This window comes from Carex rostrata, chromosome 2, assembly GCF_964058835.1.
Source record: "Carex rostrata chromosome 2, lpCarRost1.2, whole genome shotgun sequence".
Classification (NCBI taxonomy): Eukaryota; Viridiplantae; Streptophyta; class Magnoliopsida; order Poales; family Cyperaceae; genus Carex; species Carex rostrata.
Window position 1 is genome coordinate 13,651,306 of NC_135919.1, and position 26,042 is coordinate 13,677,347.

The 26,042-nt window shown below is 33.4% G+C and overlaps 5 protein-coding genes across 7 annotated transcripts; 3 read left to right on the top strand and 2 right to left on the bottom strand.

Annotated features, from left to right (window-relative positions):
• The first annotated feature begins 1,084 nt into the window (after window positions 1-1,084).
• LOC144543627 (putative glycerol-3-phosphate dehydrogenase [NAD(+)] 2, cytosolic) lies at window positions 1,085-4,582 on the top strand. 2 transcript variants are annotated; one of them, XM_078291963.1, is made up of 5 exons: window positions 1,085-2,638; window positions 2,854-3,075; window positions 3,247-3,494; window positions 3,764-3,903; window positions 4,336-4,582. In XM_078291963.1, exons 1-5 carry the CDS (start codon window positions 1,966-1,968, stop codon window positions 4,457-4,459), a joined length of 1,407 nt encoding a protein of 468 aa, XP_078148089.1. In that variant the 5' UTR covers window positions 1,085-1,965; the 3' UTR covers window positions 4,460-4,582. The 2 variants fall into 2 exon arrangements, 1 of the variants encoding a protein (XP_078148089.1); XR_013508024.1 differs by having other exon boundaries at window positions 1,248-2,638; window positions 3,759-3,903.
• Window positions 4,583-9,179: 4,597 nt separating this feature from the next.
• LOC144550394 (putative glucan endo-1,3-beta-glucosidase GVI) lies at window positions 9,180-12,213 on the top strand. The gene is made up of 4 exons (XM_078298549.1): window positions 9,180-9,496; window positions 10,729-11,132; window positions 11,459-12,124; window positions 12,155-12,213. The coding sequence occupies exons 1-3, from the start codon at window positions 9,424-9,426 to the stop codon at window positions 11,996-11,998; spliced, it is 1,017 nt and encodes a 338-aa protein (XP_078154675.1). The 5' UTR covers window positions 9,180-9,423; the 3' UTR covers window positions 11,999-12,124; window positions 12,155-12,213.
• Window positions 12,214-13,077: 864 nt separating this feature from the next.
• LOC144550405 (uncharacterized) lies at window positions 13,078-13,758 on the top strand. Its single transcript, XM_078298557.1, has one exon. It carries the CDS (start codon window positions 13,199-13,201, stop codon window positions 13,544-13,546), a length of 348 nt encoding a protein of 115 aa, XP_078154683.1. The 5' UTR covers window positions 13,078-13,198; the 3' UTR covers window positions 13,547-13,758.
• A 246-nt stretch (window positions 13,759-14,004) lies between these two features.
• ARP (apurinic endonuclease-redox protein) lies at window positions 14,005-19,060 on the bottom strand. 2 transcript variants are annotated; one of them, XM_078326696.1, is made up of 12 exons: window positions 18,905-19,060; window positions 18,402-18,576; window positions 18,225-18,322; window positions 18,048-18,127; window positions 17,637-17,864; window positions 16,434-16,675; window positions 16,125-16,232; window positions 15,823-15,960; window positions 15,677-15,724; window positions 15,306-15,386; window positions 15,047-15,206; window positions 14,005-14,352 (listed from the first exon to the last, which is right to left on the bottom strand). In XM_078326696.1, exons 1-12 carry the CDS (start codon window positions 18,940-18,942, stop codon window positions 14,231-14,233), a joined length of 1,518 nt encoding a protein of 505 aa, XP_078182822.1. In that variant the 5' UTR covers window positions 18,943-19,060; the 3' UTR covers window positions 14,005-14,230. The 2 variants fall into 2 exon arrangements, with proteins under 2 accessions (XP_078182822.1, XP_078182832.1); XM_078326706.1 differs by lacking the exon at window positions 15,677-15,724.
• Window positions 19,061-23,832: 4,772 nt separating this feature from the next.
• LOC144543640 (uncharacterized) lies at window positions 23,833-26,042 on the bottom strand. The gene is made up of 2 exons (XM_078291978.1): window positions 25,271-26,042; window positions 23,833-24,139 (listed from the first exon to the last, which is right to left on the bottom strand). The coding sequence occupies exons 1-2, from the start codon at window positions 25,949-25,951 to the stop codon at window positions 23,996-23,998; spliced, it is 825 nt and encodes a 274-aa protein (XP_078148104.1). The 5' UTR covers window positions 25,952-26,042; the 3' UTR covers window positions 23,833-23,995.

A 26,042-nucleotide genomic window follows, 5' to 3' on the forward strand; every position in this document is an offset into this window, starting at 1 on the left:
CCTTTTAAGAGTATATATCATCTATATTATGGAGTTTCACAATTTCAGTCATGAACTCGAAATGATCCATAAATTCAATAATACTCAAGGCAACAAAATGATATATAAATAAACATTCAATTCATGAACAAAGCTTTATGATAAATTATCGTATTATTGACTTCTAGATTATTACAAACTAACACTTTTATGTATCTTTTATGTATTTTCTGTTTTAGGGTTTGTATTTAAACAGACGTGATGTCTTTTATGTATTTTCTGTTTTAGGGTTTGCACAAACCATTTATAAGAATAACAATAAATTAGCAATTTGGATGATATTTTATTTGGTGAGTGTTATTTGTAAATTATGATGAATTATTTGATATCTTTGTTTTATATATAGTTCAGCAAAAATATATGAGCATTCCAGAACAAAAATTTTCATTTTTAGAATTTTCTATGATTTATAGTGAATTTTTGAAATTTATTTAAAAAAAAAAAAAAACATTAGTGTCGGCTTTTTAATAAATAGCCGACACTAATGCCTTACTTTTAGTGTCGGCTATTTACAAAGTATTAGTATCAGCCCGATTAGTGTCGCCTAATGTCCGACACTAATACCCATAAACAGCCGACACTAATTCCAAGTTCTCCACTAGTGAATAATCCAATTATTCTCTCTCTTGCTCTCCAATTATTCTCTTAAAAAAAAAGTTGTGAATCAAGACCAAGTCCTTAATTAGTGTTATCTTTAGACTCGTGATATCCAACTGACAAATCAATTGAAAGTTATAAAGAGTTACGACATCACTTATAAATATATCAAATGTTTTATTTTTTGGCAAATACTCTAAGAAAAAAAAACTAAAACTTCACAAATGAAAATATTAAGAAAAAAAATCAGATCTCTAAAAAAAAAAAAAGCGGACCGCCCAGAACGCTGGCGGTCTGGTCCCTACTGGACCGCCCAGGTTCCTGGCGGTCTGATATGGAACTGGACCGCCAGCATGCCTGGCGGTTTGGTTATATTTGAAAAAACTCAGATTTTGGGATTACTTTTGTAAAAAACTTTTTTTTTTTTGGTTATTAATAAAAATGGCCGGTATTCTTCAAAAGCAGGAAACCGACCCACTGTAAAAGAATGCGACGAGTCTCTCTCTAATCAGCCTGGACCGCCGCAGAGAAGTTCAGACTCGTGCAAGTGCGACTCGGCTTCGAAACGGCTCGGTTTCTTCCTCAAACCACCCACTTTTTTTTCCAATATTTCGATCCCTTTCTTCTCACACCTATCTCTGTCTTACTCGGTTCGCTGCCGTAGTGCCGTGCCATTTTGGTGAAAATATCGAAGTAGACAATTCCACTCCACGCGAGTTCAGATAAAGAGCGCTTTCAGCTACGCAATTTAATAAAAGGTCAGAGATTTGGATTTTCCGACACGTTTACCTATTCTATTCCACCTCATTTCCTTTTTTTGTTGGGTTTTGGTGACCTACATTGCGAGTGCGCAAAAAGAAACGAATTTTGTGTCAAGAAATTTAAGGTGAAAAAGTTTTGGTCCTTTTCGTTTATATGTTTTTAATGCTGCTTCCTAGGTTGGTTGATTAGTTGTCATTTGGTCTGAATTAGCCGACTTTCTCCGCTCCCAATTGAGCAAATATCTCTGATTATTGCTTCCAATATCTTCGTTTCTCTACCGACTGAAATAAATTGGCCTACTTCAAATCTCTTTCTCAGACTATCCAACTCAAATATCTTTCGTAGAAATTTAGATTTCAAATTGCTGTGCTCAGCTTAAGACCATCCAACTCAAATCTCTTTCTTTATTCCTACTCGAAGAGAAGATCCCAGAACTTGGGGGGGTCTCAATTTAATAGTATTTTAATTTCATCGAAGATCGTACTACCAAATTCTCCTTCTCAAAATTCCTCAATTCCTTTGATCTCACAAACCCACTTTTTCTCTCTATTAAAAGAAATCAACAAAATGGTGGGCACAATTGAAGCACCCATAGACACCACCGCTACTAACACTAATGGGTCCCACTTGCACCACACAAATGGCTCAACTGTTGAAGAAAAGCTGGATGAATTGCGGGCTCTCCTTGGCAAAACCGACGGCAACCCATTGAAAATTGTGGGCGTCGGTGCCGGCGCATGGGGCAGTGTCTTTTGTGCACTTTTGCAAGATGCTTATGGCCACCTACGCGAAAAGGTCCAGATTCGCATTTGGCGCCGGCCTGGCCGTGCGGTTGATCGCACCACAGCCGAGCACCTTTTTGAGGTCATAAACTCTAGAGAAGATGTTTTGCGTAGGCTTATTCGGAGATGTGCATACTTGAAGTATGTCGAGGGGCGGCTAGGTGACCGCACTTTGTACGCAGATGAGATACTGAGGGATGGGTTTTGTTTGAATATGATTGACACACCGTTGTGTCCCATGAAGGTGGTTACAAACTTGCAGGAGGCTGTGTGGGATGCAGATCTGGTTATCAATGGGGTGCCGTCGACTGAGACCCGGGAGGTTTTTGAGGAGATCAGCAAGTATTGTAAGGAGAGAATTGAGCACCCAGTGATAATTTCTCTGGCAAAGGGGATTGAGGCATCAATTGATCCAGTGCCGAGAATCATTACTCCTACTCAGATGATCAGCAATGCAAGTACGTATCTAATTTATCCCCTTTACATTGGCTTTATTAGCTGTTGCTTGGAATAATCCTCAGTCAAAAAAAAATGGGAAAAAAAAACAGAAAAAGAGGATATAAAAATAAAAATATTCACTAGCAGGATTTTTCTATTGGTTTCCAGACATGATTGTTTTGTAGATATTTTCCTGATTATGATCTACACTCTAAAATGATATATTCTGTACCAGCTAGTGTTCCAATTGAGAACATTCTATATCTCGGTGGGCCTAACATTGCATCAGAGATTTACAACAAAGAGTACGCAAATGCACGAATTTGTGGCTCTGACAAGTGGCGGAAGCCTCTTGCAAAATTTTTGAGGCAGCCCCATTTCATAGTTTGGGACAATGGCGATCTCATTACACATGAGGTCATGGGAGGTTTGAAGAATGTTTATGCAATCGGTGCAGGTAATATGAATGGAAATTTGCCATACTTATATAACTTCCCCCCCCCCCCCCCCCCCCCCCCCTCACAATTTTTAGTCTGATGTTATACTACTATCAATGCCGATAACTGCCCTTAGCTATCCATTTCAGTGGTATCTCTAACAAAGAGTATCCGCATTGGATTCTTTTTAGGTATGGTGGCGGCACTGACCAATGAGAGCGCAACGAGCAAGGCGGTTTATTTTGCACTTTGCACCTCAGAAATGATATACATAACTCATCTGTTGGCTGAAGAGCCTGAGAAGCTTGCTGGCCCACTTCTGGCCGACACCTATGTGACGCTTCTTAAAGGCCGAAATTCATGGTACGGTCAGATGCTTGCCAAAAAGGAGCTAAGTCTAGATATGGGCGACAGCATAAAAGGAAAAGGAACCATTCAGGTTTTGATTTTTTTTTCATATTTTTAGTTTTACTAGGTTCTGGTATCAAGTGGAATAGTAGAGCAGTTGTTTCATATTAGGGTCATTGGGTCAAGCATGGGTTTAGTTGGGATATAATTGAGCAAATTTGTTTTAAATTGCTTCTGGGTTGAAACTTGTTGTATCACTACAGCAATTTTACCGTGGGTGCCGCTAAAAGAAAGAATTGACAACAACAACCATGATAATAATTCATTGGATAATTTTTTTCTCTTTTTCTGGTAGTATAGGGTGTATCTGCTGTGAATGCATTTTATGAGCTGCTGAGTCAAGACAGCCTAAGTGTTATCCATCCAGAGGCAAAAAAACCTGTTGCACCAGTCGAGCTATGCCCCATCCTTAAAACTCTTCACAAAATCTTGATCAAGAGGTAACTACCCAGTATCTTTATGCACCCTGTACAGGGCATCGTTTTTTTTTTGTTGAATCTAGTGCGCACATTTTTTTTAAATAGAATTAAGGTGCAAATTAAACTTGGGATCAAGAGAGAAAACTTTGAAATTAATGAAAGCTATTCTTCCAATTTTGAGTAGAAATTGCCAAGTTAATTTTTTCTTGCTTCATAGATGGTGAGAAACTGAGACATTTGTTTTTAATATATAGGTTGGTTGCATTTGTTTGCATGGTTCATTAATTTTGAAACTTTAAGGGGTGATTTGGTCTTTCATAATGAAAATAATCAGAAAAACATGTACAACATTAGAACTGTAGGATTTTAGTTTTCAATTTCAGCAAACCATTGGTTTTAATCTGCTCTAAATCCAAAAATTAATGGGGCATTTCTTTCTGTCATGGATTTTAGGGAACTTCCAACAGAGGCAATTCTTCAGGCAATAAGAGATGAGTCGATGTATGATCCGCGCGAGAGAATTGAGATTGCACAGAGCCACTCTCTCTATCGGCCCACTCTGCTCTGCCATCACTGATGTATTGAATGCTGTTTTAGGGTTCAGTTAGGGTTTGTGTTTGCAATTGGTTGTTTCTTTATTAGGGCATGTTGAATTGATCGTTCGTGAGATGTTGTTTTGTTCATTTAGTTGTTTATTTAATGTTTCATGTAAATCCTTCGGAGAGAGAACGTAGATCGGTTGCATGAGAGTTGTTATAATTGATTATTCATAATTTGTTTTGTTTTGTAAATAAATTAGTTGTTTGGCTGATTGTTAGTGTGGTAATCTGGTTATGCCAGACTGATAGCATAATAGTGTGGTACTTACTGGTATTACCTTGGTTTAAAAAGCAAGGTGCGCAAACTAAATATGGTAATGGTACATTTTCTGAAATGACATTCTTTGGTATTATATTATGTGAAATCCTTCTATTTTGTGAAATAATCTTAGTGCGAACTAAACGCTCCGTTAGGAGTTGAGGCTTCAATATTAGATCTCAAATTATTGTCCGCGGGGCATAAATAGAGAATTCAAATTTCAACCTGTATTCAGTAGTTGCCCGCGGGACATAAATATTAAAAAAAATATTATTAACTTTTTTTTTCTACACCACTAACTATTCCCTAAATTGCAGCTATGCTGCAAAGCTACTGTTATACTGCTAATATAGATTTATATGATAAAATCGTTAAATATAAAAATTTCTGATAGTGCCATTGTGTTTCACTATTCTATTCGTTTAAACAGCTGGCTGTCAACTTTAGTAGAGAACCGTGTGTTTGAGCTCAAATAATTGTAAGACTTTGAGTCTAAGGAAGCAAAAAATATAAAAATCATAGAGAAATCGTTCTTATATTCTGCAGATTTAATTGTTTTTATATTAAACAGGTAAAATGTTCATATCAGAATCAACAAGTATTTATATTTATTGTCCAAAATATGAAGTTCAACTTAATACTATGTTGAATAAGTAAAAGTATAATTTTCATATTTGTTGTTCTTATTAAATTCAACATAAAGAATAAGCTATCACTTTCAAAAGGAAAATTAAAAAATGGATACAACTGATGCATTACCATTTCTTCGACCTTTTCAACTAAATAGATTTTGTAACTAAGGTTTCTTTTTTTTATTTTTTTTTGAAATTGATGGTACACCTGTTTCTTCGACCTTTTCAAAATTTTATAAAGATATAAAGATCGCACCTGATCATAAAAGCGAGTTCTCTTTTACAATGTCTTAAATATGTGCCAACGCTGCAGACATTTGTAGAAGTCAATTGTTACAAGTACTAGATAATGTAAATATACGACAGGTTCAAAATAAATTAGTCAACACCATCCTTTGCTGACAACAAAACTTAAGCAAGATGCAAAATATTAAACTGGTGGTTTAACTGCACGTGTCATTGGAGACTGAATCGAATGTTGTTCATTATTTTATTGGTTTGTTCAGACTTCAGAGGCGGAGTCTTAAGTTATGGTAGTCAATTATAAAACTTTTAAATTACAAAGGTTAATTATAAAAAATTTCATGATGTGAATAAAGATCAATATTACAATATTCATAGTATTTACTCTAAATTATATAGAAAATTATATATAAACAATAAAAGATTTAAAATAAATGAGGATAAATTGACCATGTTCAATTATACTAAATCTGCCCTTGGATCTGTCAATATTATAAAGCTGTGAATTGTTTACGGAAGCACAAAAGTGGAATCAGAAAATTGAAAGCAGAACTGAATGTTTGTAATTTTCATTCTATGAGAAAAATTAATAGTAATATTTTTTTTCTAAAAATTAGAAAACAAAAATAAAAAAAATTATTTCACTGGACTCAGCGTCCTTTTCCCAATATACACATCTGCCCCCTGTACAGGATACCAAAAGAATTGGGAAATAAATCTGCTGCGATTCAAAATCCCTCCCTTCATTTTATGAAATGCACGAATCTCAAGAGAAACTATTGTTTATGAACGAATCTCAAAACAAATGCCAGAAAAGATTTGAAATCACTCTACAATTCTTTGACATCGGAGCAGATTTATTTCCAAAGAATCAAGACTTAGATGCATTTTTTTTGTCATCTCGTAATCCATCTCAATCAGGGAATTTCACATAAATCTGGGAAATATCACCAGCTCATACTGTGTATCAGTCTTCACACAAAACCAGTGTTGTAAAATGCGGTTTTGTTCATGCATGCGGAAGACCACTGCATGCCGCATATGCAGATTTGTATGCAAAAGTACATATGCGGTTTTACTATGCTTTGTTAAAGAAATATAGATAAAATAAAACTAATTTATACTAAAGACTTATTTAGTCTAGTGATTTGTGCTCTTTGCCATATTATAAATGTTATATATATTTTAATTTTCTCCACCGCAAAATAATTTTTAGGCTTTTTAAGTCCGCATGGACCGTATACGTGCTCGTATATTCAAAATTGCATGAACTTAACTGCATGAGATTTTGTATGCAGAAGACCACTGCATAAGCATATGCGGCAGCATATGTGAGTCATGCGGCTGCATTTTACAACACTACACAAAACTTGGAATCATAGTAATAAATTAAATTTTAAAAAAAGGGAGAATTTCATATATACCACTCAAAAATTGTTAAATTACGTATTTATCATCTAAATTTGTATAATTACATATTTACCATCTAAAAATCTAATAACTAACATATTTACCCAATATAACTTTAGTATATATCAAATATACTCAAGACACATTAATTATGTTCAATATACTTAAAATTATAGTTAATTAAGTATTAACTTAGCACCCATGCTTTCTCTCAGACCCTTTGAGTTTCCATCAGCTAAAAGATCCACACTATTTTTAACTGAGCTAGTAACAAAATGCGGTATTCTCAAACTCAATTAGTAATTTAATGCGATATGAGCATCGACTTCAGTACGAGTTGCTTTGTTGAAAATCCTGGAGTGATTACCTTGTTTTTAGATGATCAAGCTAGAGCTGGAATCCTAATCTCTGAATTTTAGCAGGAGAGACGAGATGAGGAGAGAGTTTTAGCGAGAAGGAGAAAGCTATATCAAAAAAGACAGGAGGGAAATCTATGCGTAAAAGAGGAAGGGGCAGAGAAAGAAAAGAAACTAAATAACTTATTAATTATATTAGAAATTAAAGAGATTATGGAAACTTTCAATACTACCCTGGTTCAAAATATTTGCATGGCTCCTGCTTCTAAGTAGAATATTAACTATTGAAAATCTGAACAAAAGAGGGGTTCTCCTTTGTCTGTATTTGCCAATTGTGTCGATTGAATGAGGAAACAAACGAAACATCTTTTTAGAGACTGTCCTTTTTCAAAGCAGCTATATTCGAATGCTCAATCGAAGTTTTCAGCAGCCTGGGTACCAGGTGACGACAGCCATTTATTTTGAAAAATATTTGTTGGATAAAACAAGGACGAAACAGCTACGAGAGCTATTGTTGATCGCTATATTCATCTTGTGGAGAGAGATGCACAAAATTTTTTAGAAAGCAATCAAAGACGATTGAAAAACTACTAGAAGAAATTGAGATCCAGTGGAGTGGAATTGAATGAATAGAAGATATATACCTTAATAAGAAAGAGGCTCATATATCTTTTGATTTTGTTGGTTTTTTCGGTTTTGCTTTATCAGAAATGTTTTCTACTCTATTTTTTTTATTTATTTTTTTATTTTATTTTGCGTACTTGTTTGTAAATACATCAAGGGGTTTAATCTTTAAACCCCTAAACAATGTAACCAATTACAGTCAATCAAATAGGAGCATGACTCTTGTTCTTATTCAAAAAAATTTATTAATTATATTTTATGTAATATTAAACTTAATTAATGTCATTTTTTTATTAATTAGATAAATATGTGAGTTACTAAATTTTTAGATAGTAATACATAATTACATAAATTTAGATGATAAATACATAATTTCATAGTTTTTTAGTAGTATATATGAAATTCTCTCATTAAAAAATATTCTTGAAAATAACTCAATGTAACATGGTAAAATTTTTGGAGAGCTTTAACAATGCGCTGTATTCTCAAGTCATATAATTGAAATAGCATTACCAAACACTGGAAAATTCAAATTTCTGCTTGCACTCTTACATGCACATTATGTAAAATTGCATTATTATTTCATAATTTTATTTCGATACTAATATTCCTTCAAGGATTGCGTTTAAGAGTAAATGATTAATTTACAAAAGAAAGAGATGCCGGTACTTAATAGCTCTAGTGGATTTTCATTTCTCAATTTTATATCTGATCAGCTAATCTGATATCTCCATATTAATTAACAAATTTTCTAATACAAAACGCTATATATATTCCACTCTAACATTTTTTATTCTTTTAGATTAAAATTTAAGCTTATTTACAAGAATTTGTATACCCCTCAAAAACTTTGAAATTACATTGAAATGCATCATGTCTCTCACACTTCAAATGTGTCTCAGATTCATATCTTCATTTTCAATTTCAAAGTTTACCATATTTATTGGGCGAATTCGATCCTGATGTCACGCCCGTTAATTCTCCACGAACTTGTAGCAGGACAAATGCATTAACCCACCCATTAACAAACAAATCGTGGAATTACGACCTGATGGCATCATCATCATCCGTAGACCGAGTCCAGCTATAAATTAAATATGGTAAAAATCGGTTTTCTTATTAAATGGATAGCTGTATATCATATCTATATATACATATATGGAAGAGAGGTTACATATCTAATCTTTGTATGATACCAGTGCACTCTTTTCCGTGCAGCAAGAGAGAGAGATAGTTAATTAGGTCTCTAGTTTTCTTGGTGTGTGCAGTTATTCTCGCTCGTCATCTCTTTCTCTATTTATTTCTCTTCACAGCACAACCAGACAAAAAGAAACACTTCATAAGTTCATAGTTCCGTAGAGAGAGAGAGAGAGAAAGAGAGAGCGGGAAATAATTCTCCATAGAGAGAGAAAGAGAGGATGGATCGAACTGGATGCAGAATATGTGTGATCGCGATATGGTTTCTCTGTTCAAGCTTCTCCATTTTTCCACGTATGTTTAATATTCTTAATTATATTTAATTAATACTGACATCATTTTGGTATAATATAATTGGGTCTTTTATTTACATTTTAGTGCTACATTAAAATTGCATTAAATTGATGATACGTTATGATTGTCTTAGTTATTTCGCTAAAATAATTAAAGACAAGGTTTATAGGAATTAACGAGCAGGATCGACATGCAATCTGATATGGAATTATATTTCTTCTCTGTTGTACAATATTGTATGCTCGCCGTATTGCATTGTAGCATTTCAAAATGAATGGAATATTTAGCTTTAATATAGAAATATTATAGAAGCAAAAACAATATTTATTCTTCAATGTTTTATCACTATTGTATTTCCGCATTAAAGTTTTTTTTTTTTCCCTATAGTGATCTTTCAAAAATCTGATAATAACAATAATCATAGTAAAGTTACATAATTAATTAGTTAATTAATTAAAGAAACTTGCGTACTAATGAAAAAGATGATTAATTAATTTCAAGATAAAAATTAGTTGATCAGCCTTTTGGGTGCATGAAGATTAATTGAGATTTTTTTCTTTTTCCAAATCTTACTTATTCATTAATTTGACCTCTGAGACTTGGTTCTTTTTTTTTTTCCCTAGTCTGTTTCATTGGAGAACTCCGGTCTTATATATAATAAATTAAATTTCGACCCCCCATTTTTTTTTTTTTTGAACTACCACAAAGATAAGGACAAAATAGTATCTTTCAGAAGGTAGTTTTACAATAGAGAGACGTTTATTTTGGAAATAAGATGGGGTAGTTTTGAAAAAACAAAAAAAATTAGTCCAAAAAGAGAAGTGGTCCTCAATAAATTTGATTAATTAGTCCAATGTCCAAACCGAGGTATATGACGTTGCTTGTTGAGAAGAGCAATCTCTTAATTTTCCTGAGGCAGTTGCAACCACTACTATCTAATTCTTAAATTTAAACCACAAGTACATATAGTATATGATCAGTCAAACTTATAAATATACATGTACAAAGTTTTTTGTTCCGCTTCACACCAACTCGTCAAGAACATAAATCCATAAACAAAAGTATACAACTCATAAAGGGTTGTAACAAACAAAGTCCATTATTATTAATTTAAAATGGACAGTTGAAGGCAACCATTAAAAAAAAAATTTATTGACAACATGAGAATTATTGGAGATATATTAAACAATTTTTCAACATCAGTATTAATTTTTCTAATGATCCCCATGCAGGAGTTAAAGCCGTAGGTGTCAACTACGGCATGCTAGGCGACAACCTGCCTTCACCAGACAAGGTGATATCCCTTTACAAATCTCGAGGCATTCGAAGCCTACGCCTTTTCCACCCTGACCAAAATGCCCTGGATGCTCTCAGAGGATCTGGCATCTCTGTAATCCTAGGTACACTAAATGAGGATCTCCAGCACTTTGCCTCTAGCCAATCATACGCTGCCACCTGGGTCCAGACCAATGTGGCCCCTTTCGCAGGGTCGGTGCACTTTAAGTGCATCGATGCCGGGAATGAGGTAATCCCCGGTGATTTGGCAGCATATGTGCTGCCAGCAATGCGGAATTTGGATGCAGCGGTGAAAGCTGCAGGATTTAGTATTCCAGTAACTACTGCTGTATCAACTCAGGTGTGCTTGAGGCTATTTTAATTTTAATTTGATATATTCATTGAAAATTGTGGTACTTAATAATTAAACCAAAATCATGGTTCTATACTTCTATGAGTATTTTCTTCAGTTTTTTCTCTTCCATTTCCTTGCATTATGTTTGAAATGATAATTATGCAGTTTGAAAGCAGTACTACAGTAGTAACTAAGAAAAACATTTAAAATAAAATATGCACCCATAAACAAAGATATGAAATTGATTTCTATTTACAAAATTAAATTGTTGCAAGCTATGTTATTGCCATTATTTTTCTTAACACCCTTACATTTATCTTCTTTTTCTTTAGGTACTCGGTTACTCGTATCCACCATCCCAAGGCACTTTCTCTGCTTCTTCCTCATCCTACCTGGCACCAATCGCCGCATTCTTGGAATCCAAAGGCTACCCCTTACTCGTAAACGTATACCCGTACTTCTCTTATACCTCAAACTCCAAAGAGGTTCATCTTGACTACGCACTTTTCAGCATGCATCAAACTGTGGTGTTAGATGGCGGCGTTCAGTACAGCAACCTCTTTGACGCGATCGTGGACTCTGTATATGCCGCATTGGAGAAGTCAGGCGGGCCCAGCGTGGAAGTGGTGGTGTCAGAGACAGGCTGGCCATCTGGCGGCGGTGCACCTGGCGCAACTGTTGAAAATGCACAGACTTATAACAATAATGTGATCGCTCATGTGAAAAAAGGCACACCAAGAAGGCCAGGAAAGGAATTAGAGACTTACTTATTTGCTATGTTCAATGAAAATCAAAAACCAGAAGGTGTTGAACAACATTTTGGTCTATATACGCCAGATATGAGCGAGGTGTACCATGTTGATTTCTCTTAATTTCCTTCGAATTAGACTGTAGAGGGGATGGTGTTGTTCTTTTGTGTTCATTTTTGTTGTGTTGTTGCTTTTTATTTATTTATTTTGGATTTATTTGTGATCGGGATAGTTGCAGATACATTGGATGTGATCGGGATAGTTGCAGATACATTGGAGATATACGCTGTATCCATATATAAACTATTTATGTTCTGAATGTATGATATTTGTTGTTTAGTAAATAATTCATCTTTTTTCTCCAAGTGCGAATATACAATATGAGAATCTTTGGGTGGTTTAATTTTTTTTTTTTTTTTGAAAAACTGATAGAAGCTATCAGTGATTGGGTGGTTTAATTTCACCTTTCTTCTCTCTTTCTAGTTTGTTTGTATTGGAGCTTTTGTTAGCCCAATAGTAACTTTGGATTAATATGCTCTAGAAAAATACATACAGCTCGGGAAGCATTGAATAAATCAGATATTGCCTTTTAAACAGGCCATTGCGGGCCCAAAGGTGAAATATAGTGACTATTGGGGATCAGATATGAAAAAAAGGGGAAATTTCATGTATACCCGTCTAAAATCTCGATATTATGTATTTTCTCCTCTAAAATTTATAATATCATATTTACCTCTCTAAATTTCAAAACTCACAAATTTATCATGTTTGTTGTCTTTTTTATTAAAACTCATTTTATTTTTATAAAGTATCTATTTTATTCTTTGTTAAAAAATAAAAAATATGTAATGTAAAAAAATATTATTTTTGAGAGCAAATAATTTATTTATCTATTTATGCTCATGACACATTAACAATGAAACATGTTATGTATTTTTTATTTTTTAATAAAAAACATAAAGTAAGCACTTTATAAATTTAAAATGAGTTTTATTAGAAAACACAGTTTATTGGATAATTTGTTAAATGCAGTATCATGAATTTTAGAGGGGGCTATACGTAATTTCTAGGTGTTTGAGGGGCAACGTGAAATTCTAATTAGCACAATCTAGAACTTACACGTGTCTCGCTATGTGACGTGTAAATGCCAGAATTTAATGAAAAGTTTATATTCCTGAGTTATGCTATAGATAAAGATATACAGAACTTTTAAGCAGTAGATCAAGCAGAAGAGAGAATTAATCAGAGAAGCACAGTTCTCTCTAGTTTGGTTTTTGTGATTTGGCTGAAAATCTGTATTTCGATTGTTTTGTTGATCGTTCAATGGATCCAAAACTAGAAAAGGTACCAGAAACTGAACCAAATGACGCTAGTCGCCAAGTAGGAGAATCCAATGAAGAAAGCGAAGAAAAGGGCAATTCAAAAGAGTACTTAGAAAAGAATCACACCGGAGGAGATGTCGAAATGGAAGCAGAGATTACACCTGAGGATGTAGAGAAAGCTGGTGGCTTTGGTGCAAGAGATGACATCGGCAGCTTCCTTCCTGTCATGAGCGATGCCACGGATTTTGAGGAATCTCTTAGAGATGCGCGCGGATTTGAAGAGGAAGAAGGTGAGGTGGTAGAGGTTTCTAGACCTGGCATCGGTTGGACTGGACCCGGTGATAAATAGGGTTTTTAACTTTACCTACAAGATGTTACACTTTTTTAAAGTAGTTTACTTTTGTTTAGCAATAAGATGTTACCTGTTAAATTCATATGTTGTGTTTTCGTAATTTTCAGAACACCTGTACTATTTAGAGTATTAGGTATTAGTTAAAGAAATATTATATGTATATTATTCACCAGAGAATTACCTTCGTAATTTCATCCAAGTTAGTTGCATTTTTCTCGTGGTTGGTTTCATAATTTTGTCATCTAGACTTTTTTTTTTTAATCACACAACCTCTCGATATTCATACTGTTTATTTTGGTATCTTATGCGAGGCTTTCCTGACAGAAAGGAAAATAAAACCTCTGGCGGCTGGTTTTGTACAACACTGAATTGGTACGCAACTGCCGCTCCAGTACAGAATACATACCAAAATCCACGACTAGTGAAACTTCAACAAAATTTGGTGGCGTTGGAGAGAACATAATAGAACTCGTAAAATAGCAAGGGTCTAATTCAACAACAGCCCCTGAGAATAAAACACAGTTTTTAACATTACACCAAGATCAGTATATCTTCAGAAACTAGAAAAACCAGGAGATAACAAAATTCTACCAAAAGATGCACGAGTTAATTCTCTCGGCTAAGATCTATAATTGTCAGATTTTAGACATAAACTAAACAAACATAAATGTTAAATGAGATCTAAAGCTTCAAAACAAGACCAACTGGGCAGTGATCGCTTCCTCCAATATCAGGTACAATATACGAATCATAAGCCTTATCAGCTATCGACTCTGACACGAGAAAATAGTCTAGCCTCCAACCTGATAAGTACAAGGTTGTATCAGATTTTCACTCTTTTCTGATAGCACTTAAAGAGTAGAACTAGGGCGTTCTTAAGTTCACCAAGCCCCTTAGTGAACTAAAGTCTAAAATTTATCAAATCGGCTTCAACTTACGAATCGGAACTGTTGAGATCCGCTTATCTTACGAGTAATGTGTCTACATGTGAAAAATTTTAACATTTGAATTAATTTAGTATAAAGTCAAGCGGTCAAAATTAGAAGCTTAATAAATTAATTTTAATGTATTCATTTTTTGAACGTTTTTTGACCGCTTGACTTTATACTAAATTAATTCAAATGTTTAAAATTTTCACATGTAGACGCATCACTCGTAAGGTAGGTGGGTCTCAACGGTTCGGATTCATCATTTGAAGTCGATTTGACGGATTTTTAGACTTGAGTTCACCAAAGGACTTGGTGAACTTAAGAACACCCTAGCTCTACTCGCACTTAAATACATACACAAAAAAGGGAGCAGCTCTAAAGAAACTTTATTTAACATCAACACAGCATTTCTTATTTGAAATTCAACAGAAACCTAGGCATGCAGGAAATTAAAATTAACGTTAAAAGATTAGCAGTGACATCTGCATAACTAACATGAAATATATAGCCTTTCATATGTAAATATGATATATTCTTGTTATCGGTAGCATGGTGGAAGTAACAGTACCTTTGTTGGATTTCCGCCCCTCGTGCCTGTAACCCCAGTAGGTATACCCCACAGCATTAGGATGTTGTTTCCTAAAGGTGTCGACAAACCCTTTTGATAAGTAGCATTTCTCAAATGATTCTCTCTCTTCAATTGTAAATCCAGCAGTTCTTTTGTTTCCCTGTGAATCATACAGTTAAATCCAGAACAAGAAATCATCCCATATTCTTCATAAAGTGTGATAACAAAATAAATAATTAATAACAGACAAAATGAGTACCGCAGGGTTAAAGATGTCAATTTCCTCATGGGCACAGTTTAGATCCCCAGTTAAAATTACAGGTTTAAATTTCTCCAATTCCTACAAATAACATAAGTAAAAAGGTCAAGTGCACCCGTGAATGTCAAAATAAAACATAAAACCTCGCAAAAAATGAAATCTAAACCTTACAAAAATTACCAAACTATCCCCTGATCCAGTGTTTATCTTGACATATATGAGTGGAAAACAAGGGGTAGTTTTATCTTTTTACAAAGAAGACAGTTTATAGATTAGTTGATATCATTCATGTTATCCCAAATTCATTGACAGGTCGACAAATTTAGAAGTTCCCATAAAAACAAGGTCAATCAGGCAATTAGTGACCGTACCTTCATGTAGTTACTAAGACATGGATCCCATTCTGTAACTCTATAATTCTGCCAGAAAAGAAAAAAAAATCATAATCATAAACTTTAGCTACCTACTTCTCACATGACATCATCACTCATTCTATAATTGGGAGAGAATAATATACCAATCTTCTTAGGCCGTCGCCAGAATTAGGTACATAGCTACACAACAAATAGAAATTATCAAACTCCACTGTCACAAGTCGCCCCTCTGAGTCATGGTCAGGTACACCAAGTCCATATGAGATGGAGATTGGTTTTATCTGCAAGAGATAAAGACAGTAGTCATTACCATTTTTCAAGATGATGTAAATTTTAAGAGACCAGGATCTAATCAATTTACTGTTAGAACTCTTCATTTGTTCAATAATTATTAACATTTATATATCTCAGCATGTGGTGAATGTATATTAATTAAGAAGAATACACGTGAAATAATAGCAGTGCCAGAGTAGCCAAGCTTGGAAACACTGCATGTCCAAAAGCTATTGCTGTACCCTTCAATAAGCTCTCTCAATTCTTCTACATCTTTATCCTGTAAATAAATAAAAAAGAACAACCCCATTCAGAATTTGCATTAATCCAATAACCTTACAAACAAAAAAATAATAATAACAACCACACAGGAAATGACAAATGCCTCCATGGTAAACATTATTCACCAAGTTAACCGTTGTGTTGCGATCCCTAGCACTATGATAAAGTAAAGACAGATGACGGTTATATCATCTCTTGCCTGAATTTTGGTCTCTTGAAGGCACAGGACGTCAAAATCCTCCCTCTGAGCAAGCTGAATCGCAGAAAAGCCCTTTGATTTCACCAGAGCACGCAATCCGTTAACATTCCAAGAGAGAAGCTTTATGAACTTTTCACTATCTCGACAAAGTGGAGGGGGTCTCATACTTCTTGGGTTGTATGCAATCCACTCAGGCCTTGGCTTTTTGTGAGCCACTATAGTCCATGGTTCTCCTTGGCCAACTTCATTTGAAAGGGGAAAAGAAAATTAACTGACCAATTACTGATGTGTCTGCTCATCATTATAACAATTCCACCTACGTCATTTGATTACATTTGCTAATGACAACCAAAACCTCATTTTGTTTTTTGTTGTTTGGAAACAACACCTGACTGTTTAAATCAAGACTATGTGAAACAAATAACAAGTAAATTAGCAAAGTTTTGACATCACACTCAATGTAACTGGTATTTTTGTAATATGTTTTTTACACCCAAAACTTGACTTATATTTTTCCTTAAAAAGCCTATGTTTGTAAGAGATATAATGAGACACTCCAATCACCACTGGATAACTCCTATCTCATGTGAGAGTGGGGATGAGAGTTATCCCCTTGTCACTCAATATTACCCCCCTACAAAACATATCACAAGAGATTAGATTAGGCTCGTCAATCTGTTCCCTTCTGGCCGGTATTCCAATTTTATGTCTGTTCCCACAATGAAAAAAAGAACACAGATGCCCATATTCTGTTCCGGGCCAAATTCTAATCAGTTCTCGACTTGAATGAATACTTTTCTGGAAGAAACTGATGAAACACTGGAATTTCAATACTGAAACACCATTAAAATTCTGGAATAAAAGGCTGGATGTGGGATTCAAACACAAGATAAATACACGCAAATCCAGCATGCTTACCATCATCACATGCTTTTACAATAATACTATTGTTTATAAACTGGAGTATAGTAACCACCAAAAGGAACACAAAATTATCCAGGACCAGAATCGATCCATTCCAACAAGCTTTGAGTAGATAACTTGCAAGTCTCTTGGTTTAATAATCAGAAATTGTTCGCTGCTAGTTGTATATAATAGAAGCCCGTGATGCAATTTGTACATTTAGACATAGTCTGCAATGATGTAAAATGCAAGATGTAATTCACAGAAAGAAATCTACATCATTAATTGCAAAAGGAATACCGAAAATTTCGTGTGACTTGGCAGATAACTCAAGCTGGCTAACTTCAGTTGTAGCATTGGCCTCAATGACAGTAGATTGAACCAATTTCTCCTTACTTCTACTTCTCTTTTGCTTGTTAGTTGGTTTGGAAATCATTGCAGCACATTCCACAGTTTCTTCAATTGCAGTGGAAACTTCTTTCCTTTTTGACGCTATATTTTCCATTGCTGATGAGGATGAACTCTTACCTGTCAAACTCAAAAGCAAAACCTTTAATTAATTCACATTAGGATAAACATTATATTTCTGATGTAAAAATTCAGATAATCCTGTTCAAAATATAATACTGTGTTTCACTAGCGAATGAAACAGGCCATATGATTGTACTGTTCTTTTTAAAAATATATATATAACAATTAACAAATCTATACCATTGTTGGTTTCCTCAACAGAGCTCAACAGTGCCGAGACCAGGTCCTTCTTTGTACCTCTGGTCGAGATTCCTACACTCCTTTTGTTTGCAAAGTAACATAAAGTTAATTAGACACCACAATCAAATTTAAATTTACAAAACAAAATAAATATAATATAATCACTCAGATCAGCACCTATTAATTTGCCTTAATTCTCTCACAGTCATCGATTGAACCTTATCAGGGTCTCTCCTGACTTGCTCGATCTCAGAAGAGATTGAAGTTGCATCATCCTACATATTATAAAAGGGGGTTAGATTCTCTGAAATAAATGAAATTATTATAAAGCATTGGTGAAAAGTGAAAACATACCTTTATAATAGAATCAACACTATCCTCATTTGATTTTCGAGCTTGCTTGGTAATTGCAACTCGAGAAGCCGATCGGGACGAATAGGAACAACGAGGTTGCGGTTTCATCCCCTCAAGTTTTCTAATCAGAACTGAGGCACCAGCTCTTGACTTCCAACGAAGAAGCCAACAGTTACTGCAATCATAGTGAACGACAACGATAAGAGGTTCAGTAAAAAGCATAAGAAGCTTCAATTTTGGTTCCCTCATTAGAAACATTTTTGGTATACTCCTGAAAGTTGAAACTATATTCAGAATGCGTGTATTGCGTAAATAAGTAAATTGCAGAGGACTTAACTGCAACTGATATCTTTTACAAGGGTATAACCGTATAAGCGTAAAATAGGCACATGACCTGAGAGCTATAACCAAAAGGGATTTTCTCAAACTGGATAATAGAAAGGAGAAAAGGTGATGAAAAGAACAGGAAACCGGAAGGGCCAAATGCACGAAAAGAGAAGAACCTGAGGATTTGCGAAGAAGAGGCGCGCAGCACTGGCATCCAAGAACTAGAAGGGAAAGGCGGGGAAGAATCAGGGGGTAAAATGGGAATTTGGCGATTCGGCTCTGCCTGACCGCCTGTTGTTGAGTGTTATAGCGAAGAGAAACAATCGCTGCGCCTGGAGCGGAAGTGCGTAACCATACGAGATATGCTAACTAGGGTGAAATAAGTAATAATTTTTGCCAACATGAGCTAGGTGCTCCGCTATCTGCCAAACTATCTGAATACGGGTTTGTCACCGAGTCCGGAAGGCTTTGTTAAATTTTGACATTTAGAACTTGCAAGATTTTGTGGCTAAATAAAAATTGTAGAAGTACTTATTATAATTTAAATTTTGTATTAACAAAACCCGTCATCTGTTAGAATGTGGTTTGCAATATGCAGACGATAGATCATAGATCACTTAGAACTTCTATATGCAATATGCATGACATATAAGTTAAAAAAATTTTAAATTATGAGATAGAATATTATTGTTGATAACATTTATGCATATTTGTAAAGAAAAACTTAGAACTTATAAATTAAATATGATTCTTTAGAAAAAAAATTGATCAAAAAATTGTGCAAAATATTAATCTACTATTGCATTAATTAAATGATACAAATATACATCCACTTTGTCGTACTTAACAAGATATACGAAAATTTTAAATATCCTCTTCTCACTTTTTATTGACACCCACACACGCACCATTTTCCATTTCACTACTATTAATAATAACTTCAGGTCTTTGATATTATGTATTGTTTTTTTAAGATATTAATCTATTAACTTTCATTTAATGGATTTTATCTGAATTTTGAACTCATTACCTCCTACACGAAGGTGTTGTTTTTTACCACTATATCAAATCTAGTTTTTCTCTTATATTATGTATAACAATTGATATTTGTATAACTTCAAAATTTGATTATGATTTTTCAGATAGTCTAATCGGATTATTCAATTCGACCTATATATATATATCAGAATTTATAAACTTAGAACTGTTGTATTTTTTTTAACTTTTGTTCGTATCATTTTAAAAAGGGAGAAACAATGATTCTAAAAATTCAATTACGAATCAATAAAAATAATACTTTTTATCCAAAAATAATAATATTCTTTGTAAATATAAAAATTTAATTTTCTTTAAAATTTTGCTCCATATCAAATTGCCTTCTTTGAATTCGACCGCTTAAAGTGACCTATATATAGCATGCACTCATTCTCATTACTTCAATTACTATTTAACAAAAAATATGAGTTATCTTTAACTTTGAAATTTTTGTGAGAAAACTATCTCAATATCACTGTGTGAAATTTTACACTTCGATTTAAAAAGGTACAAACTAGACAAAGATTACACAAGAAAAGGAATATTCGGAGACGGGATTAAAATTGTAATTCATTTCAGCTTGTCTTAATTCATAAGTACAAGATTAAAAAAAAAAGTTTTGATCTCCCGAGCTATCATACCCGAATGCATTCCCAAATAGTTTAACAAAAAAAAACTTTCAATGTTATTTAATTTTCATTTTCAGTACTAATATTCAAACATTTAAAGGTATGTTTATAACATTTTAAAATATTACTCGCAAACATTCAAACCTTCATCTGAAAGTAAAGACAGTGGGACGAGGACCAAGCTGGAAGGTATGGTGTTTGACAAGGGAGGAAATTGAGTTGAGATCACCAGAGCAGAGAAGGGACTGGACGCGGTTGTGAAGGGAGAGGCCAGGACCAACAAGAGCAAAAGAGGAGGTGGGGATCACGAGACGCTGGGGACATGAAGGGGATCGGAGAGCATGGAGTGGCGGTTCGATGCGGAGGCGACGTGTGCAACATCATTGCTCAGCGGCAGCCTCCTCGACTGAGGAGAACACGAAGAAGCAAATAGGGATGAGGCGTTGAGGGAGGGAATTTTGGGGGTGGATGTGGATGTGGCGAAGACAGCGGAGGAGGTGGCGGTACATGACCATGGTTTGTAGCTGGAGAGAGAAAGAGAGAGAAGGGTTTAAGGTTGAGGCACGAGAGTCTCTAGGAGAAGGAGAGGTATTCATTTCACTCGAGTTGCATCAAATTTTGAGTTTACATCCGGACTGTTCAATCTGTTTCAATACGAATATTAAAGGGTTCCATACATTTCACCTCAGTCCAGATTGACCCGAATTTTGATCGGACGGTCTGGATCTAAACATAAATATTTTGTTACTTTGGGATGATATGGATGCGGGGAGTTCTCTTATTAATAGGAAAAATAAAAATAAAATATCGATAATGGAAAAACATTTTGTTAGATTTTAAAAAATAGAAAATATGTTATAGTTTATAACGTCTAGGACATTGTAGCTGGATGTTATAAATTATAACGTCCAACTAATTTGATCGCTAATAATCTCTAATTAACAAAAAACAATGTAGCTGGACGTTATGGTCTATGAAGTCCAGCTACAATGTTTTTTTGTAATTAGATATCATTAGCGATCAGATTAGTTGGACGTTATGATTTATAACGTCCGGCTACTTTGTTTTTTATTAATTAGTAATTATTAATGATCGAATTAACTGGACTTTATGGTTTATAACGTCTAGCTACAGTGTCTTGGAGATTATAAACTATAATGTTTTTTCTATTTTTTGGAATTTCATGAAAGTGTAAGAGGAACAATTTTACGGTAATTTACGAATTGACCCGTAAATATGGATTGATGAAATTAAAAACGATAATCTGATAGGTAGAAACTAAAAAATCACTGCTTTCCGAAAGTTGAATTTTTTTTGTTCTACATATCTAAATTTTTTTGTAAAAATAACCTAAAAACGTAAAATTTGGTTTTCAAGTACATTTTCATATGGAGATCATATTTAACGGTTTAGATCGACTGTTTAAATTTAAAAAATAAAGATATAGATTTGTAGTACGAATTTATCCATAATATGGTAATATCCCGATTTTTTTATTAATATCCAAAAAATAAATAAAATTTTAAAAAATATCCAAATCCTGAACGAATTTCGAAAACTACCCAAAACAGTATCCAATAACTGGATTTGGGACAAATTTCCGGTTAATGGTTTCCCAGACTCAAAACAGTATATCCGGTTAACCATTAACCGGAAAGTTTTTTTTTTTTTTTTTTTTAAAAATAACATATCCGGTTAATGGTTAACTTGACTTGTATTTTTTTTTAAACATAAATTTTTTTTGTATTGAAATATTAGAAATGTTGAATATATTTCTTTAAAAATAGATGTAATACAATATAATTTGATTTATTAGAAAGACTGCAACAAATAACCCGGATCAATATTTTTCAGGCCGGATTTTTCGCAGCTGTAAGAAAAATTAATATATTTCTTTATGTGTTATTGGAAAAAAATAAAAATGCTTAGATTCTGAGTTATTGATCCCGGTTTAAAAATCACTTCTATGTAATCCAGAAAATATTGTGATCCTTCTAGGACATTTAATTTATAAAAAGTTGTATCTATTTTAATAATTCTTTTTAATAACAATAATTAAATAACTTAAAGTTTTTCTTTTTTTCAAAAATGGATACAACTTTTCATAAATTAAATGTCCTAGAAGGATCACAATATTTTCTGAATTACATAGAAGTGACATTTGAACCGGGATCAATAACTCAGAATCTAAACATTTTTATTTTTTTCCAATAACACAAAGAAATATATTAATTTTTCTTACAGCCGCGAAAAATCCGGCCTGAAAAATATTGATCCGGGTTATTTGTTGCAGTCTTTCTAATAAATCAAATTATATTGTATTTCATCTATTTTTAAAGAAATATATTCAACATTTCTAATATTTCAATACAAAAAATAATAAAAAATTTGTTTAAAAAAAACAACTTAAAAAAAAAATACAAGTCCGGTTAACCATTAACCGGATATGTTATTTTAAAAAAAATAAAAAATAACTTTCCGGTTAATGGTTAACCGAATATACTGTTTTGAGTCCGGGAAACCATTAACCGGAAATTTGTCTCAAATCCGGTTATTGGATAACCGGTTTGGGTAGTTTTCGAAATTCGTTCGGGATTTGGATATTTTTTAAAATTTTATTTATTTTTTGGATATTAATAAAAAAATCGGCGTAATATCCTCACTCTAGAAAGTTCTTTAAAATATATAAAATTTGAGGTCATAAAAAATGGCAATTCACCGATAAACATTTGGTGTTCTGTGCAATCAGAAAATCGAAAGGTTCATAAGAAACTTGAATTTTAGATGGAGAAATAGTTAATTTCAAAGTTTTGACAAAGAAAACATCTAATACTAAGATGGGTTTTAGTGAGGCTATGTACAATGCATACGTGCAAATTGGTTCATATTATGATTTTATATATTCGTTTACAAAGTTAAAACAGTCAATTGTTTCTCAAAATGATTTTTATATAAAAATATACTTGGTGACTAAATTTTATATTTTTTTATAATATAATAATTTTTTAAACAGGTAGAAAATCACCACTTTCAAACGAAAAATGATTTTTATATAAAAATATAGCTGGTGACTAAATTTTATATTTTTTTATAATATAATAATTTTTTAAACAGGTAGAAAATCACCACTTTCAAACGGTTCAAAATCTTTAGACAAGTGAAAATAATTTATAGCAGATTGAATCCTCTTGAAATTTGGACACATCAAGGAGAAATAAAATAATGAGAGTAGTTCTTAAAATTTCAGCTGCAACATCAAACTTTGAATCCATTTAAAATTCTAGATTGCAGTTTAATTTGAAGGTACCATGGACATGATAGTTTGATAGTGTACAAATTTTGTTTGAATGCATCCAAAGTCCTGATCAATTTATACTGCAAAAGCTAGAAATTAACAACATTTGAAAATTTAAAAGCCTAATCTAGATACAAGTAATATCTAATGTATAAAAAGATTATGTGAAAGAGCAAGATACATTCAGAAATCTATATCATATATACAATCAATTATACCCCGAAATTATTTTGGGCCTATAATACTTTTAACCCCTGTAATCTCAAATTAAAATTCAAGAGTTGAAAAAAGAAGAAGAGGAGAGAGACTCATGGGGCCCACTGAAAGCTGCTCATTGCAGGAAAAGGAGTTACACCGAAAGCCGGATGTGGAGTTCGTAGAATCGAATCCGGTCTAACAAAGCTCGCCACTTTGTTCAACCGTGCTGCTCTTGTTTGTACCACAGCTCTCTTCTATTTACCATGAAAAACATGAAATTAGGAGAAATTCCTCTTCATAAAAACTATTTCTGTGTAGGAGTGGTCAAACGGCCTGTTCGGTTAAAACCGAATTTTTAAAAATATAACAGAACCAACTGAATTAAACTGTCAACTAAATAACAACCGAACCAACAAAAACTGAAGTAAATTTCACTTTGTTTGGTTGAACCGAAATAAAAGAGATTAAATTTCAAAATGTGAAAACTCAAATACATACACATATACATTTAATAATCATAGAAATAAATATAAGTATATATATCAGTGGAGCCAAAATAGGAGAGAATACACCGAACCAATTATAAAAGGCTGAAGTAATTAAAATGAATATATAGTAAATTTGGTATGTTTGATTAAACCGATCCAAATATAAGAGTAATTCAAAATTTTAACCGACCCGAACCATTTAAACCGAAAATCCAAACCATTTAATCCAAAATTTGTCGGTTCGGTTGAAAACCAAATAAACCGAATCCCATGAACTACTTCCATTTGATAAGTTTGGTGGCAATGAATTCAAATTATTTATTATGAAGTAAGACATGACTTGGTTACAATAGCTTGGCACAAGAATTCTTGATAAGAATCTAACCTTACCAAACCAATGCAGAGAGGAACATTTTATTACTTGGTAAGTAAGAAAAGAACCATTGTATAATTTTGCAAAAAGGCCCTTTAAATTTAACATATCTACTCTTATGGTAGTTAACCTTGGATGAAATGTTCTCTTAAATGAACAAATCATATATTACTTGCTACCAAAACCAATACTGACATCCAACACATTGAATTTATTAAACTAAATCCAAATGCAAGAATTGAAAACTTGAAAAAGTAATGTATGCAAAATTACAGAAAAGTAATTTATGTAAAATTTTGCTAAAAGGCCCATTAAAATTGACATATGTCACATATCTACTCTTATGGTAGTTTTCATTAGATGGAATGTTCTACTAAATGAAACAAATCATATATCACTACCTAAACCAACTGGCATCCAACACTTGAAATTAATTAAAGTGCATTAAAAATGCAAGAATTGAAAAATTGAAATAAGTAGTGTATACAAAATTACAAAAAAAGAAAAGAGAAATGAGAACTAACCTTCTCATCGAAACGAATCTTCACTGGTAACCTGGTTTTACTGTCTTTCTGTTTCATCTTGTACAAGTAGTAACTTCTACTAAACATCAAAAACCCTAAAAACCCCATTGCCATAGAAATCGACCAAACCGGCCTTACTCCAAATACACAGTATTTTATCACTTCTACCGGTACTTTCCACCATGCCAACAATACCTCTCCCTTCGATCCATCTTGAACCTTGCTAATTTGATTTTCAGTACTCTCGGGTTTGATTTCATCAAAAGAAATGTTTTGTTCATCTAAATCTTTACCTAATTTTAAGCAACTATCATTTGAACTATTTGAACAATCTCCATTTTGTTCACCCTTTGATTTGCTTGAAAAAACCGAATCCGAATTATCGATTCCTTGAAAAGGAAATAAACTGTTAATTTCGCCCTCTAAATTAACAATTCCATCATCGATTTGATTCAAATAGAACTCATTTAGAACCTCCATCTCTCCAAACCCTAATTCACCAATTGAATCCTGTTCATGTTCATCACAAGTAACGCTAGAAATCTCACCTCTTTGCTCCAGATCCTGATCCTTGAAGAAATAATCCATGTGTGTGAAATCCTCCTCCTCAAATTCGTCTTTGCAAGAAGAATTGTTGCAACTCAGCACCTCCCACTCGTCTAGATCAACAACCTCTGCCATGCTATCTCTCTTGTCGATCGAATCAGATTTGTGTGTTCTTTGTTTATCACATCTAAATATCTGAAAAAAGAAGAGAGAAATAGCACGAGTG

Bases quoted from the DNA above. Each gene is read 5' to 3' on its own strand.
- LOC144543627 (XM_078291963.1), top strand. From the start codon at position 1,966: ATGGTGGGCACAATTGAAGCACCCATAGACACCACCGCTACTAACACT. The intron at 2,639-2,853 runs GTACGTATCTAA...ATTCTGTACCAG, and splicing joins TCAGATGATCAGCAATGCAA to CTAGTGTTCCAATTGAGAAC. The intron at 3,904-4,335 runs GTAACTACCCAG...CATGGATTTTAG, and splicing joins CACAAAATCTTGATCAAGAG to GGAACTTCCAACAGAGGCAA.
- LOC144550394 (XM_078298549.1), top strand. From the start codon at position 9,424: ATGGATCGAACTGGATGCAGAATATGTGTGATCGCGATATGGTTTCTC. The intron at 9,497-10,728 runs GTATGTTTAATA...ATCCCCATGCAG, and splicing joins AAGCTTCTCCATTTTTCCAC to GAGTTAAAGCCGTAGGTGTC. The intron at 11,133-11,458 runs GTGTGCTTGAGG...CTTTTTCTTTAG, and splicing joins CTACTGCTGTATCAACTCAG to GTACTCGGTTACTCGTATCC.
- LOC144550405 (XM_078298557.1), top strand. From the start codon at position 13,199: ATGGATCCAAAACTAGAAAAGGTACCAGAAACTGAACCAAATGACGCT.
- ARP (XM_078326696.1), bottom strand. From the start codon at position 18,942: ATGCCAGTGCTGCGCGCCTCTTCTTCGCAAATCCTCAG. The intron at 18,128-18,224 runs GTGCTGATCTGA...TGCAAACAAAAG, and splicing joins GAATTAAGGCAAATTAATAG to GAGTGTAGGAATCTCGACCA. The intron at 15,207-15,305 runs GTACTCATTTTG...TATGATTCACAG, and splicing joins TTGACATCTTTAACCCTGCG to GGAAACAAAAGAACTGCTGG.
- LOC144543640 (XM_078291978.1), bottom strand. From the start codon at position 25,951: ATGGCAGAGGTTGTTGATCTAGACGAGTGGGAGGTGCTGAGTTGCAAC. The intron at 24,140-25,270 runs GTTAGTTCTCAT...CATGGTAAATAG, and splicing joins AGATTCGTTTCGATGAGAAG to AAGAGAGCTGTGGTACAAAC.